Consider the following 20165-nt stretch of genomic DNA (forward strand, 5'->3'; position numbering starts at 1 on the left):
TACAGAAGAGGAACAATTTGATGTGGCGAAACTGTAAGTTTGATAACAATAAATGAAATGAATTGCATTTTAATTTTTGTGTGTTGTGTGGGGTGACATGGACACGTTTCTGTGGGGTGAATTGGTTTCTTTGACCAAGCATCAAAAGTGTTTGAAAATGCTGCAACCAACAGTGAAAAGATTCATGCAGAATTCGAGATGGTGTCAATCCAACTTTTCTGGTCTGGAATCTGGCCAAGACACCTGGTATCGATCCCAAAACATTGTTACTGATTGTAACATTATCCCAAAATACTTTACATAAACATAAGTATGTTTTTTTCGTTACTTTACATAAACATAAGTATGTTTTTTTCGCTACGGAAAAAATGGGACAATGTTTATTTACGCAATCAACGGTTTATCACGAATAATTCTATATTTTTATATCACCTATATGCATTTGTTTCCCTTAACAGACGTACAATATAGCAAGGAATACCGATGCTTTGAATCAACAAGGCGAACAATCGCATCAAAGGATGCTTTGCACGACAACGACTACTGGATTGCTCCATTAGCATTCGAGAGACGATCTACTCGTCTTATGTAATACCAAAATAAACGAGACGACCATGTAACGTTCGACTCGTCTTATAGAACAAGGTTAATAATCACGAGTTGGATGAAATAACATACAATTACCATACCCGTTCGATTTTGGCAAGTCGCCCACTAATTTCATGTTGCAACCTGAGATAGAATCTCTGAGTTCGAATACATGAAATATTGAAAATAAAGCCTAATTACTTCATTATAAATTGTAAACAATTAAATTTATTTCCATAATGTTACAGTGATCACCACAGTACGTTTTATTGACATTACTTTAAACATGTACAAGTTTTTTGGCCTCTACTGTAATTATCCAAAGATTGATTGTTAGCAGTGGAACAAGATACATTACGTGTCGAATATAGAGTTATAGAAAAACCTGTTTCGTTGCGTCGATCTAGTGTGTTAATTTTCGGTTCAAATGCCTTGATACGTCTTTTCCGTCCTTGAGGTTGTTAGGCGTTTTTGCCAGAACAGGTAGTTTTGTTCCTTATCGCAAAATATTAAACCCGTATTTTTTATGTTTTCATTGTGGTGCCTATTTCCATTTTGGGGTGGTCGCAAATCATTTTTTTTCTTTTTTTCCAAAAATGCCTGTTTTGCATAAAATTAGAACTTTTAAATTACTGGATCGATTCATATGATCGACATATCAAATTGAAGCCAAAGAGCTAGTAGAAAAATATCACACTTGCGAACAAATTGGATTCTATTCGCATAGGAATGAGCCATTCCATACCAAACCGATATAGTGGTTCTCAGATTTTCGTAGTGTTGTTCCTTATCGCAAAATATTAGACCCGTATTTTCTAATTTTTTTCATTAGGATGCCCATTTCTATTTCCGGGTAGTTCGAAAATTTTAATTTTTCCCCTTTTCTTCAAAAATTCATATCTTTTGAAGTACTAGACTCATTTAGATGATCGACATATCAAATTAGCCAGTTAGCCAGTTAGCTGCTAGCCAGTTTTTTGAAAAAATACCACACTTGCAAAAAAAAAAAATTGTTTTCGTAATTATTTATTATACTTTTTTAATGTTCTCATGACCTCGGGACCAAGGGCGCCATATTTTTGTAATATTTTTTCTTGAAGTCTGAGGTTTTTTTACATAACATATCCAAAAATCAGATATGTGTTCCTTTTCTTTTTTAAGTTATGACTTTTTAAAGTCCCGAGATAATGTAAACTATAGAAAATAAATACAATTAATAATTTCGAAAACAACATCAATGTTTTCGTTGGTGTAATATTTTTTCAAAGGAGCCTTGATATTTGATATGTCGATCATCTCAATCGGTTCAGTTGTTGAATAGTTATGAATTTTTAAAGTTTTTTTTTTTATTTATTATAGAGACTTTCAGCCGTATGCTGATTCGTCTCAATTTTTTGAAGTCAATATTTTGCAATAATGAACAAAACTACCAATTTTAACGAAGGTCTGAGAACCACTACAGGGAAACTTCGATATAACGTACCCTCGTTATAACGTACCTTCGATATAACGTCACTCGATATAACGTACACATTTCCAATGTGTAAAGGAAAATTTTTTTCATCATTTTTTTTCTGATAGAACAATGAATTATCTGTATTGTAATGCTAAAACAAGTTTTGTACTTTCAATCAATCCCGAAATACAACTGGTTTTGTGATTCCGGATTCTAAATGAATCAAGCTTTAATCAACAGTACGAAGGGAAGCATCATGAGAAATACTGGCTTTGTTTTCTGATTGAAGTTATTCATTAACTTTAATAAAACAGCAACACAATAATGTATTATAGACTACGTTTGTGGGTACTTTATTATGCTTCGATATAACGTACAATTCGATACAACGTACAATTTTGAAAGTGAAATGTACGTTATATCGAAGTTTACCTGTATATCGATTTGGCATGAAATGGCTGTATATACTACATGGGCTGAAAAGTCCCGGCATTTTTCAACAGATGGCACTACTAAAAAATGAACAAGATTCATTTCGAAAGGTTCACCCGTCACTAGCTTATGTGTGAAGTTTCATTACATTTCGTTTATTTGTTCAAAAACTACAGTTGTTGAGGTGTCACTACCTGAGCCACCATACGGGATGTTGCGAGTAGGTTCAAATTTGTTTACGCAGATAAATTTGCCCGTAAGTTGAAGATTCGATAAGGGATCTGTAGTTGTGGAGAGAAGAAAAAAGTTTTCGTCACTGGGGCAGCAATGAATGAAAAAGTTTACAAGGAGGAGTATCTTCAGCACAGAAAGTTCCGGTGAAGTTCTGGCCTGACAAGGCAAGCTGCCATTACAGTCAACTGGTATAAGGAGAACAAGATCGATTTCATTGAATATATCAATCCACCAAATTATTAAAATTTATTATTTCGTCCCATCGAAAAAATATTGGGCAATTACCAAAGGTAAACTGAAGAAATGTGGCAGAACCATCAAAAAACTAACTCAAATGGAAAAGTGGGGGAACAAAATAGCAAATATGGTTACCATCAGTACTATACAGAAACTGATCGGTGGTATTACATGGAAAGTTCTAAAATTCATCCGAACAGCTGACTAATAATTTTCATGTTTTTTCGCTCGAAGTTCATTAAAAACCTAGAAAATTACCCTTCTCCGTACGTTATTTCTATGCAGAGAAATGTCCTACATTATGCGACCAAATTCTAACTGAAACAGGCTTTAGCATGAAGCAAGTTGAAACGGTAAAACATGGAGAAAAATGTTGTGTTCGATTGTAATCGATTTCTTCTAAGAATGTATGACAATCCAAAGTAAGTAAGACTTGGTGCTTCCAAAATAAATATCCGTGATAATGGGATTGGAAAGAGATAGCGATATGACAACCAGCGAAGGCATTTTTGCTATTTACGTTTCCGCACAGGCTTATCATAGAATCAAACATTCCAAAACTCCTTGATCTATAAACCCCATCTAATTCAATGGATAAGCATAGCAGTAACCAAGCAAAACATCCTAAATTCCGAATGTCCATTTCGACTTATCAATATAAATTCCATAACGTCAGTACTTCTCCATTCATATCGCGCGTCTATTGGAGATGTCTCAGACATGGTTGTTTTAAGTAGTGTAAGTATTTATAGGGAAAACCGTGAGCAGATGATTGCAGATGATCGAGACACATGCGTTGTTAATTTTATTGCAGTTTTATCTGAAGTGTTATCATTGCCAACAAAGTAATCATCATCATGATAATTATACTTGTACTAATTATCCGACGTAGATTAGCACGTGCTAGCAGTTCCGCAAGCACGGTAAATCACATTGCGTCATTCTGTATTTGTTGAAGTGCAACGAGACCATTTCCGAGTAAATATCTTTTGTGATTCGTGCTCCAAAGGCCACGTTTGCGTTGCAATTGAAAAACTTTTGAAATTGATGAAGAACTCAGACAAAAAAAAACAAACATTCGAATTTAATATTGAAGTATATCCATGCTCTTCACTTTTGTTGATGACTGTATCTTCTCGTAGTTAGAATACAAGCAGTGTACCAATCATAAATACGCATGAGTATTTTGAATCTATTTTCGACGCATTTCATGACCATCGTTCACTACTACGAGGTAGTATTCTCATTCATCTAAACTCATTTTACGATACGCTTTCATCGCTTGTTTATTTCGATATTTCAACAGGCATGAACAAACAAATATTATAATGACATAAAAGTCAGATCGGTGACCTATGCGCGGTTTTTTTTTGCATGACAAATTAAGAAGAAACATAAATCAATGCGACGATATTTTGCGCGTGCCCTCCTGGCTGCTGGCAGCGATTGCGGCAAGGCTAGATGACGAGTTGGGAAAACGACAGCCCTTAATGAAATCGAACCGCAATTAACTTGGTGGCAACATAGATATAAATATCAGTTTCAATTTTCACTTCCTTCGTTTATTAACTATGACAAGCCGAGTTAAATTGCTTGCAAGGAGAGACATGCGAGAAGTGCGCGATCGATTGCGCTTTCTCGTGCAATATAAACCCACCGGCACGCAAGTAGGGCTATTATAACCGTTCTTCAATATCGATATTTAAGAGAGAGAGAGAGAGAGAGAGAGAGAGAGAGAGAATGACGGAACACAGTTGCGTGACAAGGTTCAATTTGTTTGATTTATATCGCTGCCCTGAAGTGTTTGACTTTAAGTTGTAATTGACGGAGGACACCTGCTATGTAGTAGATCTATCGCCCAAATAGTTACCAACAGATGAGATCTGATCGATACGGTTAGATTTGTAAATGAATATTAAGTATCATCACATTTTGTGACCATAGGACCTAATTAATCTTATATTGATTCATATAAGCATCCGCGGTTTTTCTGTTCAATTTTCGGATGGTTTTTTTCTTATCAATCAATCAATTCTGAGCAAGTATTATTATCTATGAACATTCGTCATATTTAGAGTAATTTTCGCGTAAAAAATCTGTGGGAAACTATTGTGTTTTTCAACAGCTGGGTTTGTTTGTAAGTGTTTCTCCATCATGTTTGTAAGTGTTTCTCCATCATGTTTGTAAGTGTTTCTCCATCATGTTTGTAAGTGTTTCTCCATCAAGAGTGTTATCTTAACGAATAGTAGTCGGACGGCGCAAGGTTCGGGTTACACGGAGAATGCATCAAAACTTCCCAAACAAGCTCTCTCAATTTTTGGCGCGTCGACAAAGATGTGTGAGGTCTCGTGTTGTTAAGATGGGACACAACACCTTTTCTGTTAACCAATTCTGGTCGTTTTTTTCTTGATCTCTTCGCGTAATCTATTAACTTGTGAACAATAGAGCTCTGAATTGATCGTTAGGACATGTGGTATGGTCTAGTGCACAAATTACGTAACGCTAAAAATCCGGATTCATTCGGCTGAGGCTGATTATTTGAGTCACACATGTATATACAAGGAATCGAATATTTGCAGTATTGATCAGAATAACGGTCAGTGATTAGCACATGCTGATATTTACTCCTAATAATGCTAATATGTGTAAATTAACACAGTTGTGCTAATGGTCGCATGAAACTAAATTTGTTTGAATTATAAAGCAAACCGGAAAGATGCTTCGTCAGAGAACATGTGATGGAGTGTCGTTTATCAGTTCATTTGAAATCATTTTCCACACGGAAACCACAAAAAGATGAATGCTTTCCAATTATCGAATACTATCTTCAATTTGAAGTTATCAGATAAGTCTTACCACTGTCGTAGGTCACGTTGTAGCCGTGCTTACGCGTCATCTTGTAAAAATCGGTAACAAACAGACACTAGTATCGCCAAATTTGAATATGACCCAACAAAAATCACTTGAGATTTATACCGGAAACAAATCAAAGGCCACTGATTAAAGTCACCAGGTAAGAATCCGATCACAGCTTGTTCTGACAGGTTTCCGCTCAGCGGAATCCGACGACTCAATTCTAGTAGATCACAACCGTTGGCAGAAAAACTCAATTTCACTTTTCTTCACATCATGTTCCAGCACGGAACTCACTTCGCCATCGCATAGATAATGATGACAACAAGGATGCACTGCACTCGCGTTCCATCGTACGTCCCAGCTAAGACTGTGAGCCGTTACGGGCCATCATCGAAAAGTTGTGTTCTGTTATCGTTTGCCTTCGGCGTTGTTTCCCTTGCATCCAGAGAATCCAAAACGTCACGGCGCCGATAGTACCCGGATGGCGTTCGACTATTGATTGTTGTTGAACCAGAGGGCGCGCGATTCCTGCCAGCCGTCAAGCGGAGACGGAACATAAGGGTAGGTGCGCTCACGGGGGGCCAGGAAGAATCATTTTTAGCAACAGCACGTGGCGCGCAGTGGAGGTCAAGAGTAAGCTAATCGGAAAACACGGTGGAGCAGATTGTCAAAGTTTTGCCGAATGAACACTGAAAAGTACAGTTTGGAAATGTCAATTATTGACGGGGGTACACAAAAGAAAAAAAACTTCCCTACATAATAGACAAGTTTATCAGGTATCGATTTTTCTAACCGCTTCATCCATTATGTTGTAAAAGGAAGCCATCGATTCAGTGATAGAACCGATGGTGAAGCAAATGTAAAGACAAAATTGTCAAGGTCGGGAATGAAATAGTTTCAGGGTAAATCAATATACAAATTAGATTATTAGATAATGACTGCGTGGATATATTGACAGTATTTCTAGTTCTTCTTGTCAGCATTTCAAAAGCGAATCCGAGATGCACTAAGTCGTGTTTCTCAGCTAGTAAAATCATTGCAACAAATGGATGGAGAAGTATTGCACCGACTTTGTTTCTTTTTCGTTGGTTCACTAGTTGCAAAAATAAATGGAAAAAGTGAATTAGAAAAACGGTTAATTACATACAACTGTGAAGAGCTTTTGGTAGAACGAACATTCTTGCGTGTTGTGATGTTCCATTTGTCGTTCATTCCTGAAAGTGTATAGAAGCCACTACCAACTTTGTCAACAGTATGAAAAGGATAAGCTCTATTAAAAGGTGACCGTACAGCGATTAGAGATCGCGTCTCAGCGTCTTGTGATATTCCATTTGTCGTTCATTCATGAAAGTGTATAAAAGCCACTACCAACTTTGTCAACAGTATAAAAAGGATAAGCTCTATTAAAAGGTTATCGTACAGCGATTAGAGATCGCGTCTCAGCGCCCTGTAGATATGCAGGTGCACCATTAATCCGGATCGACGTTATAGTTTTTGGGCCAATCGATTCATCACAAGGGAATCTCGATACTTTCAGTTAAGGTTAAGAGGTTGACGGTATATAAAATAACTAAATCTTTATTCGTATCACGTAAATTGAAATTGGGCATTTTGTATGAATCCACTAATGCATTTATGTTGATCATAAACCAACGGTTCTGAGATTCTCAAATGATTCATTCAATTGACTACTCACCGAATTTATTTTCCACTATTAAAAAGGGCACAAGTCCGAAAATAAAAACAGACAAAAAGACTCATTTACGTACAATAATTTGAAGTGTTGATTGTTGAACTATCCTTTCTATCGCCAGAATTGGTTCTTATATATTTGCAAACCATTCGAGGCTTGAAAACGTTTTGGTCAAACGAATCAAAGTAAAGAACCTTCCAGAATTGAAGTCCGGTTCTTTGAGAAACACAGAACAGATTGTGAATGAACTTAGATAGATGTTTCTTGAATAGAAAAAAATCACTTGTTTCTTACGCTAACGTTTGCATTAAAAAAATGGACTTTTTTCGGATGGTGATAAAAAAGCCAAGACAGATAATTGAATTTGATAAATTTCCCATGGAAGTTAATAATATTAGCTTACTTGCAAAAAAAATGTACGACCTTGCGAGCGGCCTTCCGGCAGTTAACCGGAGCATTCGTCATGGCGGACAAAAACATGCGTGTAGGCATGTTTTTGAGTTCTTTCTTCGTTTTATTTATCAATTCCTTCTCAGTTTCCGCGACAAAATTGTTGGAGTAAATCTCACGCTTCAGGCTTGCCCCGAAATTCTCGATGGGACGCAGCTGGGGGACGTTTGGCGGGCTCGCCGACTTGGGTACCACATCGATATTCAACCGATTCGTCTCCTCTAACGATCGCTTCGAGTAGTGGGCCGACGTCAGATCCGGCCAGAACACCGCGTCTTCGATTGATCTGGATGAACCATTTCTTCGTACTATAAATTTCCCCCTTCACGGCCAGTCCGGAGCTAAAAAAGAGCGGCTTTGACATCCCCTTCTCGCTGATTGTCAGCCACAGCAGCACCTTCTTGGGGAACTTGGTGTGCGAAATAAACTTCACTTCGGAGCTCACTTCCTTCGTGGGGAAAGTAAAATACAGAGTGCCCTGCCAGTCGCCATCCAGGTTTAGATAGGTCTCGTCGCCCATCACCACTGCCACGTCGCGATTCGCCGGAAAAATCGACTTGATCATCTCATTCAGCCACTGCTGCTGCGTCATTGCCTGCAGCTCCGAGTCCGGTGGACCTGACTTCCGCTTCCTGACATGTATGTCCATTAGGGTGCAAATGAAAATGTTCAAAAAGTCGAATTTCAAAAAGTTACCCCATAAAAAATGTTCACCACCTCGAAAAAAATTTCAGCTCAATCGGACTTAAGGGAGAGTGGCGCAAAGCGGTAAAAGTTTGAGTTTCTTGAAAATCGGAACACCCAAGGGGGTAGTAAGGAAATCGGGGTATTCGAAAAAAAATTTGAATGTCTTAAAATTGCTCGAAAATTTTTTTTTGTCAAAAATCGACACTGTGGGTTTTTTTCGGAATACGAGACGAAAAGTATGGCTGCCAATAAAAATAGTTATCTTGATTTTTCATTCGTTGCATGTTGATTTGCACGAAAATTTACTAATGTCGCAGACGTTAAAATTTGAGTTTTGAGATACCAAATGTCTTAAAATTGCATGACTCTGGCATCCACAAAGTGCCGCACGATGTCCGTTTTCGACGCGACGGGGTACAGTTCTTTGAACGCACACATTTCTGAACAGAGTAGCTTCACTGTTGTCGCTATCACGGTTAGAGTTCGACTGATAGAGCTGTCAAATTTTTTCTGCCGAGTCATGGGTTGCTATGATTGATGTTGCATGGGCAGTTTCGTCAGTGCGTGTGAAGGTAAACCCATGAAAAATCGGCAATTTTCGTCCATTTTATCAATGCAAACCTTATTACTCAATTTCCAGAAAAATCCATCTTAAATTGTGTCTTTCCTTGCGAGAAGATCGAGTTGTTAGAGGCAAATACACAAATTATGACAGTATATCCTATTTTTCGACGGAATACATGCTTCTGTTTCTAACACCAAAACCTGCACTTTGTTCCAATTTGTCATAATGCATTTCCACGTCAAATCAACCGAAAAACATCCTTTTTTGATGAGACCCTCTACTATTTTTCAAACCTTGTGTACAGGGTTGCCACATTTAATTCTGTAAAATTCTCTGAAAAAATCTGTACATCTGTATTTTTAGCCAAAAAATCTGTATAGAAAATCTGTCTCTCCGATAAAAAATGAAAATAAAGTTTTATTTTCACTTTGAAGTTATTTTTCTTATTTATGGGTTGTTAAAGTCGTGTCAATAGGAAAGCCTCTGAATTGTACGATGTTTTTACATGGTTTTGTTGTACTTTGCTTTAAAATTTTTCTTCAACTTAATTTTTGACGCTCCTCCTTCCGTCGATACATAGTTCTTCGCTCTCAAAATAGAGTCCATAGTTGTGGGAACCAACCGATTTCCGGACTTTGTTCTGTAAAGCAGAAATATTCGCTCAGCACATACTGATGAATGTTATCAAATGTCTTTTTTCCAATTCATTTATTTGTAAGGCTCAATCGCATAAACTTTGCGGAGCCGCAAAACATGTCTTACAAACGACCAATGCACAATGATCCAGGAGATGCATTTAAGTGGAAATTAGCATTTAGAGCTTGATAGTTATTCTCTAGACAAAATCTGTCTTAGAAAAAGTTGTTACTCATGATAAAGCGCTCATTTTTATGTTGTCAAAAATAGGGTGACCAAAATTGTCGATGAAATAAAAAATCTATCTTTCTTATCTTTATAGATAGAGGTAAACATAGTTCGAAAATGTTGTAGCTCCAATTATTTGAGACATCTTTGTAGAACAAAGTTTTTCTCTATCTCTTGAAATAAGCGATATAGCGCTTTCTTACTTACGTTAGGGTCACCATGAAAAAACTGTTTTTTTGCTGTAACTTTTATATTTCAAATTTTACATGCAAACTGTCTTCAAAAGACTTTTAGAGCTTACTAATACAAACATTTTTCGATTCTGAACTTGTCAATATCTCAACTTTACTCAAAGTTATTGATATTTCTTCCCAAAAAAACATGCTCTTTTCATTTGTTTGTCATTCTTTCTGGGGCAAACATGAAAAATGTTTGTTGACGGAATTTGAAAGAATAGATTTCACTCTATATAATATGTGATTTTCAGAACTATGTTTTTTTTTTGTGTTTGAGTAAATTAAATTTGAAATCATGAGTTTTTGGGTAAAAAACCATCAATAACTTTGAGTAGGATTAAGATATAGACATGTTCTGCATCGCAAAATGTTGATATCGATAAGCTCTAAAAGTCGTATGAAAACAGTTTTGATGTAGAATTTGAAATATAAAAGTTAAAGCAGAAAAAACACGTTTTTTCATGGTCACCCTAATGCAACTAAGATAGAAGACGCTAAAAACAACTTTGTGGGAGATATTTATTGTTTAGACAAAAACTGTCTTAGACAAAATTGTTACATATGATAGAGCGCTCATTTTCATGTTATCAAAAATAGGGTGACCAAAATTGTCCGTGAAATGAAAAATCTAACTTTCTTATCTTTATAGATAGAGATAAACATAGTGCAACAATGTTGTAGCCCCATTTATTTTAAACGACTTTGAAGAACAAAGCTTTTTTCTATCTTTTAAAATAATCGATTGAACGCTTTTTTCTAAGTTGCATTAGAGTGACCATGAAAAAACGTGTTTTTTCTGCTTTAACTTTTTATTTCAAATTCTACATCAAAACTGTCTTCGTACGACTTTTAGAGCTTATCGATATGCTTATCGATTGAGATTTTGACAAGTTCTGCATCGAAAAATGTTTGTATTAGTAAGCTCTAAAAGTCTTTCGGAGACAGTTTGCATGTAAAATTTGAAACAGAAAAGTTAGAGCAAAAAACAGTTTTTTTCATGGTGACCCTAACGTAACTTAGAAAAAAGGTTGTTTTAAGAGAAAAACTTTGTTTTACAAAGATGTCTCAAATAATTGGAGCTACAACATTGTCGAACTATGTTTACCTCTATCTATAAAGATGAGAAAGTTAGATTTTTTATTTCATCGAAAATTTTGGTCACCCTTTTTTTGACAACATAAAAGTGAGCGCTCTATCATGAGTAAAAACTTTGTCTAAGACAGTTTTTGTCTAGAGAATAACTGTCGAGCTCTAAATGCTAATTTCCACTTAAATGCATCTCTTGGACTATTGTGCAATGGATACAAAAATTTCTCATCACGCCTTTTGACATCCAACAGCTGGGACCAAGTTATATCCGAGTCACTCAATTTTTGCCCCATAATATATGACTTGAGTAGCCTAAATTCGTAATCCAGGCCTTGTGTATTTACCGGTTAAACGAATTGAGTTGAGTTGAATTGAATTGAATTGAATCAAATCATTAAGGTTTGGTAGCTTGAAGAAATGTTGAGGGTTTATCAAGGCTACAAGTATGTTTCACCAATGCAATATAGAAGTCACGACAAATCGATTTGAAGATCAACTTCCTAGCTGCACCCAATCTTTCTTCAGCTTCTTGTGCATCGATACCAACATCCTCTATCTTCTTCAGAAAGCCTTCAAAATCTTTCACATCAAAGTCAGCATCAACGACTCGTTGCACGTAGCTCTCCTAAAATAAATCTTCTCTCATTATAAAGTTTGCAAAATTGAGAAATTTCTGATTGAAAGGAGCGATTGACATTATTGATGAGCGGTAGAACATAGTTTAGGAACAGTATAATCGGTTTAGTCATAGGGTCGTATAAATGAGTCAATATACGATTGGCGGATTGATTATGGTCATACACAATATGGAAAGAAAAAAATAGTTTAAGCTCTTCAAATCGCTCAAGATTTCCCTTAATAACTACTTCCAACAAAAGCCATCTCATTGCGCTGCGTCCAACTTTTTTATAAATCAAGGTATCTATGTATGCACAGTAAAAAAATTAAAATATTTTAAATTGAATTTAAAAAAAATCTGTAAATTCTGTATTTTTGCTGAAAATCTGTAATTCTGTATATACAAATTCTGTATCTGAAATTTGGCAAAAAATCTGTAAAATACAGAATATTCTGTATATGTGGCAACCCTGCTTGTGTATGAGGTGGAGTTTTTCGTTTGAATTTTTCGAGTAAGGACATGTACCGTTTCAATGTTTTAGATGAGTCGAGAGCCCAAGGAAGCCAATGCAATAGAATGCAATGATACCGGGATATGTCAGGGAGTATACATATCAACAGCGGGAGAATCCATGATATCCATAAACAAATTTTGACTTTGACAAACAAATGAGGCGTTACTAATAAAACAATGACGCGTTGCTAATACAACAATTACTAATGAGGCTGATTATGCAACAGGGCCTAGATATAACATTTATTTCTTTTTCCACTTTGCTTCAATATATCAACTGATATAAATTAAATTTCTTCATTTGTCGATAATGAGATGTAGCTAATGTTGACACTCGGAAATAATGAAAAAAAAAATAGAAACACTTACCGCCAATTGAGCTCTCGATTCGGGGACGCATTTTCCTTATTGGTGGAATTTTGTTGAGATCAAATGAATCTATCGACGGCGATAAAAAATTATTCGATCTGAAATGAGAAAAGGAAGAACTTTCATTTAAAAATAATTGAAATAAATGAATTCAAACCTTGGAAAAAGAATATCTTCTAGGTAGACCTGCTTAGGTTCATTCAATCGTTTATAAATTGTTTTTACATAAAATGCCAACTATTCAAAATAACAATTTTGTCATCATAAAAGACATTATAATTGTGATCGATTTTTCATAATGACGTATCCACAAACAATCAAACATTTTTTTCAACAAATCGTAATTTGAAATCCAGCTGTCTGATTTAAAGTATAGTGATGGACAAAATTGTTGGAAACTCAATGAACTTTCTAGAAAAAAAACAACATAAAATAAACTGTCAAAACATGCCCGAAAATTGAAATTGAAATATGGAAATCGTTTATAGCTCACAGCGTCTCTCTTCTTTTTCTACACACTTTCATTAGAATACTGTTTTTATTAAACGAAATTGTAGATGTAGTAGATGTAGAGTAGTGCCATTCAGTGTTGCCACAATTTCATCTGTACTGGAAGGGTAAAAAACCTTTCTCATCTGAACTTTTTCTTTCAAAAATCTGGGAAGTCGAAAAATTCAGAAACCTTCATCAATGAAATACGGTACAGAAATGAAAGATGTAGTCCTACGAATGCTCATAACTCGAGCATTCCTCAACGATGTTTGCATCAATTGCTAGGAAATATTTATACGCATTTAGCACAATGCATATATTAGGCTGTCAAAAAAGTCCTGCGGTATTTCCGCGAGGTGTCGTTGTAAGCGTGTAGTTCTAGTTGTATTCATTGTATCAAGTCATACTATAGCTTGTTGGAAAGGTATTTTTGCGCGCTATAATATAGTCCTTGATAGTGTTTTGTTTGGTTAAGTCGTTCGTGAGTTATAGTGTCGCAAATATGGAGCAAAATAAAGAGAAAATCCGACATATTTTACAGTACTACTATGACAAAGGCAAAAATGCATCTCAAGCTGCCAATAAAATTTGTGCAGTTTATGGACCCGATACAGTTTCAATTTCCACCGCACAACGATGGTTTCAACGTTTTCGTTCTGGTGTAGAGGTCGTCGAAGATGCGCCACGCTCCGGAAGGCCTGTCGTCGAAAATTGCGACAAAATCGCTGAATTAGCCGAGAAAGACCGGCATAGTAGCAGCCAAGCATTGGCCAAGAGCTGGGGATAAGTCATCAAACCGTTATTAACCATTTGAAGAAGCTTGGATTCACAAAGAAGCTCGATGTATGGGTGCCACACACACGTTGACGCAAAAAACATCTTTGACCGTATCGACACATGTGAATCGCTGCTCAATCGCAACAAAATCGACCTGTTTCTGAAGCTGATGATGACTGGCGATGAAAAGTGAGTCACTTACGACAACGTGAAGCGCAAACGGTCGTGGTCGAAGCCCGCTGAAGCGGCTCAGACGGTGGCCAAGCCCTCATTAACGGCCAGGAAGGTTCTGCTGTGTGTTTGGTGGGATTGTCAAGGAATAATCTATTATGAGCTGCTTCCCTATGGCCAAACGCTCAATTCGGACCTGTACTGCCAACAACTGGACCGCTTGAAGGTAGCACTCATAAAGAAGAGGCCATCTTTGATAAACATAGGCCGCATTGTCTTCCATCAGGACAACGCCAGGCCACACACTTCTTTGGTGACGCGCCAGAAGCTCCGGGAGCTCGGATGGGAGGTTCTTTTGTATCCGCCGTATAGTCCGGACCTTGCACCAAGTGACAACCACCTGTTTTTGTCCATGGCGAACGAGCTAGGTAGTCAGAAGTTAGCCACAAAAGAGGCCTGTGAAAATTGGCTATCCGAGTTTTTTTGCCAATAAGGAAGCGAGCTTCTATAATAGGGGTATTATGAAGTTGGCATCTTGTTGGGAACAAGTCATCGAACAAAACGGCGCATATTTGACTTAAAACAGATGATTGTAACTAATTTTATGAACAAATGAAAATTCAAAAAAAAAATACCGCAGGACTTTTTTGACAGCCTAATATATTTATTGAGAGAATAACTGAATAAATGTGTAATGTCAAACTCATTAATCCCTCGTTTTGATTGACCTCATTTTTTCTCCTCAAATTTTATTGACCCAAAGAACCAACCAGAATAACAGCGGAAATAAGGTTTCCCTAACACAAACTTGAAAACTAAAGTACCTTGGGAAAACGGCATTACAAATACATGCAAGCTGCAAGTACTTTTGTACTTTCTTTCTTACTTCAAAACCAAGGAGCCTGGTGGAGAAATCGGCATTACAGATACTAGAGACGAATGAACCTTTAAGCCTTTATAGTATTGATTTATTGATTCATGCAAACCGCATACCATTTGATAATTAGGAAAAATGTTTGATAACGATTTGATGTGATAACATCGATTGATTCAACCATATGCATTCAAAATTTGAAACTGAGTGCCATGAAATTCAAATCAAGGAAATTCGCGGTTCGAGAAGCACGTATATTCGAAAGATGCAATTACTTCAGAGGGAAATGTAAAATACAATAATCATTTGACAATTCCTTCGTTTACATATTTTTTTCTATCACAATGCATGAATTGACCTAACATGGAATTTGTTCAAGCGCTTTACTTACAAAGTAAATATGTTGAATTCAATTATATTCGGTAATTGTTTCTTTCAATCAATAATTAATCAATACAATCAAACGATTACCAAGCCAACGGTATTCCTACCTCAACCGGGCGGTTATATCATAAATATAAGCCCCCCGTTTTTTCAAAAGCGATTTTTGTTGAAAAAAACAGCTAATTTTGATTCAAATGGCCATCTTTTTGGCAATTTTTTGAATTTTCAAACAACGCTACGTAACAATTTAGATAATTTATTTTTACATACTGAAGAAAAAAAATCAGTGACTATATAACCCAGCAACCTAGTAACCTAGCAACAGCTATGGATAAAGAGACAGCTGCGCATAGACAATGATGTTTAGTCTGATGAACCCAGAGAGGGCGGTTAACCGCAAGATTGAAAAAAGGAGACTATCCTTTCCCAGTACAGGATAAAGTCACTTCTGTTGAAACACAACATCATATCTGTCATGAGTATAGTACAAGAGTTCAATTCAATCATGTCAATGACGCGTGAACTTTGTTTAGAAAACTGAGTGAAAACAGCACGAATGAATTTCGAAAAAACTGCATTCAGACACCTTCCTTACTGTTAATAACTTCGTGCGATTATCACGGAAGTCAAGTTGATCTTCATCGGTTGCAGTTGGAATGGAATGACCAGGGATCCGTAAAAGACAACATGATGGTTTCCGTTGAGCGTTGAGCGCTGAACGTTGTGCGTTGACCGTTAACATTGGCGGAATTCTAAACAAAATTTTTATTCACTTTGTCTCCAATTCAATTTTATGAAAAAAATATACAGAAAAACGGGTTTATATCAACAAAATTCACAAATTTGTCAGTGCTTCTGAACATAACACTGCACGCATTTTTTTTGTGTGAGTAATTTTCGTGTACAATACAAAAAATCTAGCTCACCTGTAGCACATGTCAAACCGCGTTGAACTCAAACATCGATACATGCATACGAGATACATGAAAGAGAGAAACGAATTCATTCTGAGGGGAGTCTTTTAAAAATTCAATGAAGTCCATTTGACAGGGAAGAATGAAATGAGATAGTCGAATCGTAGAGGGAAATAACGACTAAACGCCCGACTGGCTTTTGAGTCATGTTGACCGAGAAACTGCGTGAAGAAGACAAAAGTAATTTACGATTGAATACGAAGAAGAATTTCTTCATAGTCCGCTGACTATCCTCAGTACCGTCATACTGTGTTCGGGTTCTCAAACAAATTCACACGGAACTATATCGATGGGCCACGAAATTAACAACACTGATGGATTCTGTGAAAATAAAAGTAACAAGAAGAACAAAATAATGACGAATAAATTAACTGTATCACACCAACAAAACGAGAACATTTCACGAAAAATTTTATCTGGCCCAAAAAGTTGTTTTACCGCATTCCGATCTGTGCAGTCTGAACATCTATAGTTCCTGACAATGATAGACAGCCAAACAATCTGTTAAGGTATACGCGTGAGCTGCTAGAGCGATATGTATATCGAATACATCTGCTAGAACTATCACTGCAAACGTGTCGAGAGCAATGTTTCAAAATACCATCTGTACACTAGTTTATACCACCGGGAAATATTTACACAACAGTTCAACGAAACAGCAACAATTTTCATCATCCGAAAAATCAACTGTCACGCCTATTTAATTTTCACAATATAACGAATTTAATTGGTACTCAATTACTTATGTTCATCGATGATAAAATACAAATCGTTACGAGAATCGTTTTAATTTCCAATCCATCAGTTAGTTCATCTGCAAGTTCAGTGATGACAGAAATAAAAAAAAACTGAATACAAATAGTTTTCAAATCGGTCTTTGGTTAATCGGATTTGTAGAATCACCAGATTTGGCACAACTCTAGCAACTTTTAGGCAGTTTAAACATATCCGAGCAAATTCTTGAAAATTAACGCTTACACCCTGGTACTTCATTTTGCGTTGGTGGAAACAGAAAAACTAAATTTTAGACGTGTTGGGAATGAGTTGTTAATATTACTATTTACAACTAGAGTGCAATCAATCGCGTTTCCATGAAACGGACTATCATGCTCTAGAGCTGCTTCCTATTTCACTGTCGGCGTATGTCTCCATCGTAGCTGAGAATGCAATAAAAGCATATTGTAATCATCTTCTATTATCTGTAGAGAAACACTATTTACCACAAAGAATCGAACTTACAGTCAATGTCTCCATAGAGACAGTATACCGCGCTACAAAAATATGGTAGATGCTGGGGAACAACTTTCATCAGTCGATCTAGATTTTATTTTGGTTAAGATCTTGTTTTTTCCCAAACCACCAATGTTAAAACTTTCCACCGAACCAGTATTATGCATTTCACTATCACTCGCGCAGAAGATGCCTAGCCGATTCGTGTCACGAACAAAGAACTCGTTTTCCAAGGGAGCAGATGAAAAAAAACTTTCCAGAACAAAGTTCACAAAGTGTAACCTTTCCCAACACAGTTCATTATCATCAAAACTAATTCACCAACTGCGGCGTGAAGCAAACTGAAAATCCGATTAGGAAATTATCCATCGAGATAAAAATATGGCTGCTTCACAGAGGTAATCCCTAAATCGGGAAGGAGCGTTTCACTTTTTCATGTAAGCGATGTTTACCAATCAACCGGCAGACTACCCGAGAGATGCTTACGGCACGAAGTACGAGCACTGAGTGAGAAAATGGCCACGAGGATTGCACAGCAGCCGATGCGAGAGCATCTCGTCTGCTATCTGGTCACACGAGCTAGAGCACACAGTTTTCGTCACATTTGTGGCATATCTTTGTTGAATCGCCGAATGTGGAATAGGATAAATGGTGTACGGGCAAATACTTGAAAAAAAAACAAATCGTTAACACGAGCACGTGTTTGCCAAGAACCTGTTGTTCAATTGTAATTTTCCATTGTCCATATGTACAAACGTAACACGGTGACAAACGCCAACAACTTCGCCAACAACAGGTTAAGTTAGGTAGGAGTAATTATTATCGCTAGCTAAATAGCGGTTGTGTAGTTTAGCGGCCACGAAGTTTTCGTCTAATTTCTTCCCAAAATAACAAAAAATGGTATGCTTCGTCATTCAAAAATAGGGGATTTATCCAAGGCACAGTGCACTAATTGCGTGGTGCTTGAAATTCGCATGACAGAAGTTATACAGGGATGGAATAATTAAATTAAAAAATATAAATTTAGAAAAATGGCGAAAGCTGGTAGAGGAAATTCATTCAAAATTTGAACTAAAAACCGCGGGTATACTTCTTAAATGGCTCAATATAACAAGTTGTAGCAAGACTTGCGAGCTGTTGTAAGCTGTAATAATTGCTTAGAACTATATTTTTTTATAATTAGTGAAGGAGGCCACGAAAATATGTTCTTTTTCATTCGGTGAATGAATTATTCCAAAATCCACGTCCCAAAACTGACTCCAAGATACATTATGAAACAATTGTATCGATCCTTGGCGTAATAATATAAATTGTTGCCTACTTTCGGCGGAGTGCAGCTGTCATTTGTAAACACACTGTTTGCTCCATCCCATCTCCACAGCGAGCACAAAATCCTATCTTGCACATGCGCATCAATAATACAATATCGATAATGTGTAATATTCCTCTTTCAGATATACAACACATTCAGTTTCGTAATACAATTCACAGCTGTATTTTCGTAACCTGTCTAATTGTAATTGTATGTGGGTCAGCTTTGTGCCGTACAAATGACCTGAAATTGATTTTTCTCAGTACCACGCAGCTCAACGTTTTTCTATTTTGTTTCCTAAATTCGGTTATTTTCTAAATGACGAACCTCATTTACTTTGGTCACGTTACACTAATTTTCTAGCGAACTCACTCGAGAAGTCGACGGCAATCAATCATTCGTTTAGATCTATATAATTAAACATTTGACGACGGATTAACGACGTTACGTGTTGACGGATCACGCATCATATCCTAATTAACTAAATTAATATTGTCCAGCTGATGACTTTCTAACAAGTATTCCTCAAGTATCACTGTTCGCCGATGTTTTATAACACTTCCGCTTGTCCCACTCAAACAGTCTATCAATCGATTCCAGGCGCATTGCGTACGTGAACTACAATCGAAGCTTGGAATCTATCAGAGCACGTGTCTCGAAACATTGTTATTGTGTACACACAAAATGCTGCTCGTGTGAGCGATTATCGTAAACAAACCAGGGTACAACTTTTTCCGCATGGCGATAGTGGGAAGTTGCCGTGGAGATGCAACCGATAAAAGCATGCATAGTTAATTCCAGCATGGAGAATGCACATTTCGACATGACACAGTCTTTAACGTTGCAGCATTCTGAGAATAAAATTACGCCTTGCAAATATACCGCTGAATGAAACGTTCGTTGACATTCGTTATATGAAAAATGTAGATTGATACCGTTTCGTCACAAATTCCAAAAACTTATGTTGATCATTCAATAGTGTCTCATTACTCAAAATGGAACTGTTTTGTGAAAGTAATTTGATTTTTGAATGTAAAAATCTTCTCTCAAACATAATGAAATT

At 36.7% G+C, this 20165-nt stretch overlaps 1 protein-coding gene across 4 annotated transcripts in view; it reads right to left on the minus strand.

Annotated features, from left to right (window-relative positions):
* The window catches only part of LOC129775563 (influenza virus NS1A-binding protein-like), a 48390-nt gene that overhangs the window by 15281 nt on the left and 12944 nt on the right, over window positions 1–20165 (minus strand). Inside the window, exons 1-2 of one of the 4 annotated variants that reach the window (XM_055780431.1) lie at window positions 19475–19515; window positions 12889–12986 (exon numbers count right to left, since the gene is read on the minus strand). In XM_055780431.1, the coding sequence (XP_055636406.1) occupies window positions 12889–12986; window positions 19475–19500 (124 nt within the window). In that variant the 5' untranslated portion in view covers window positions 19501–19515. Of the gene's footprint in view, window positions 1–5803; window positions 6238–12888; window positions 12987–17799; window positions 18211–19474; window positions 19516–20165 lie in introns of those variants that run through there. The other 3 variants (XM_055780434.1, XM_055780433.1, XM_055780432.1) reach the window with 3 other exon arrangements.

Source organism: Toxorhynchites rutilus, chromosome 3 (genome assembly GCF_029784135.1).
Source record: "Toxorhynchites rutilus septentrionalis strain SRP chromosome 3, ASM2978413v1, whole genome shotgun sequence".
NCBI classification, from domain to species: domain Eukaryota; kingdom Metazoa; phylum Arthropoda; class Insecta; order Diptera; family Culicidae; genus Toxorhynchites; species Toxorhynchites rutilus.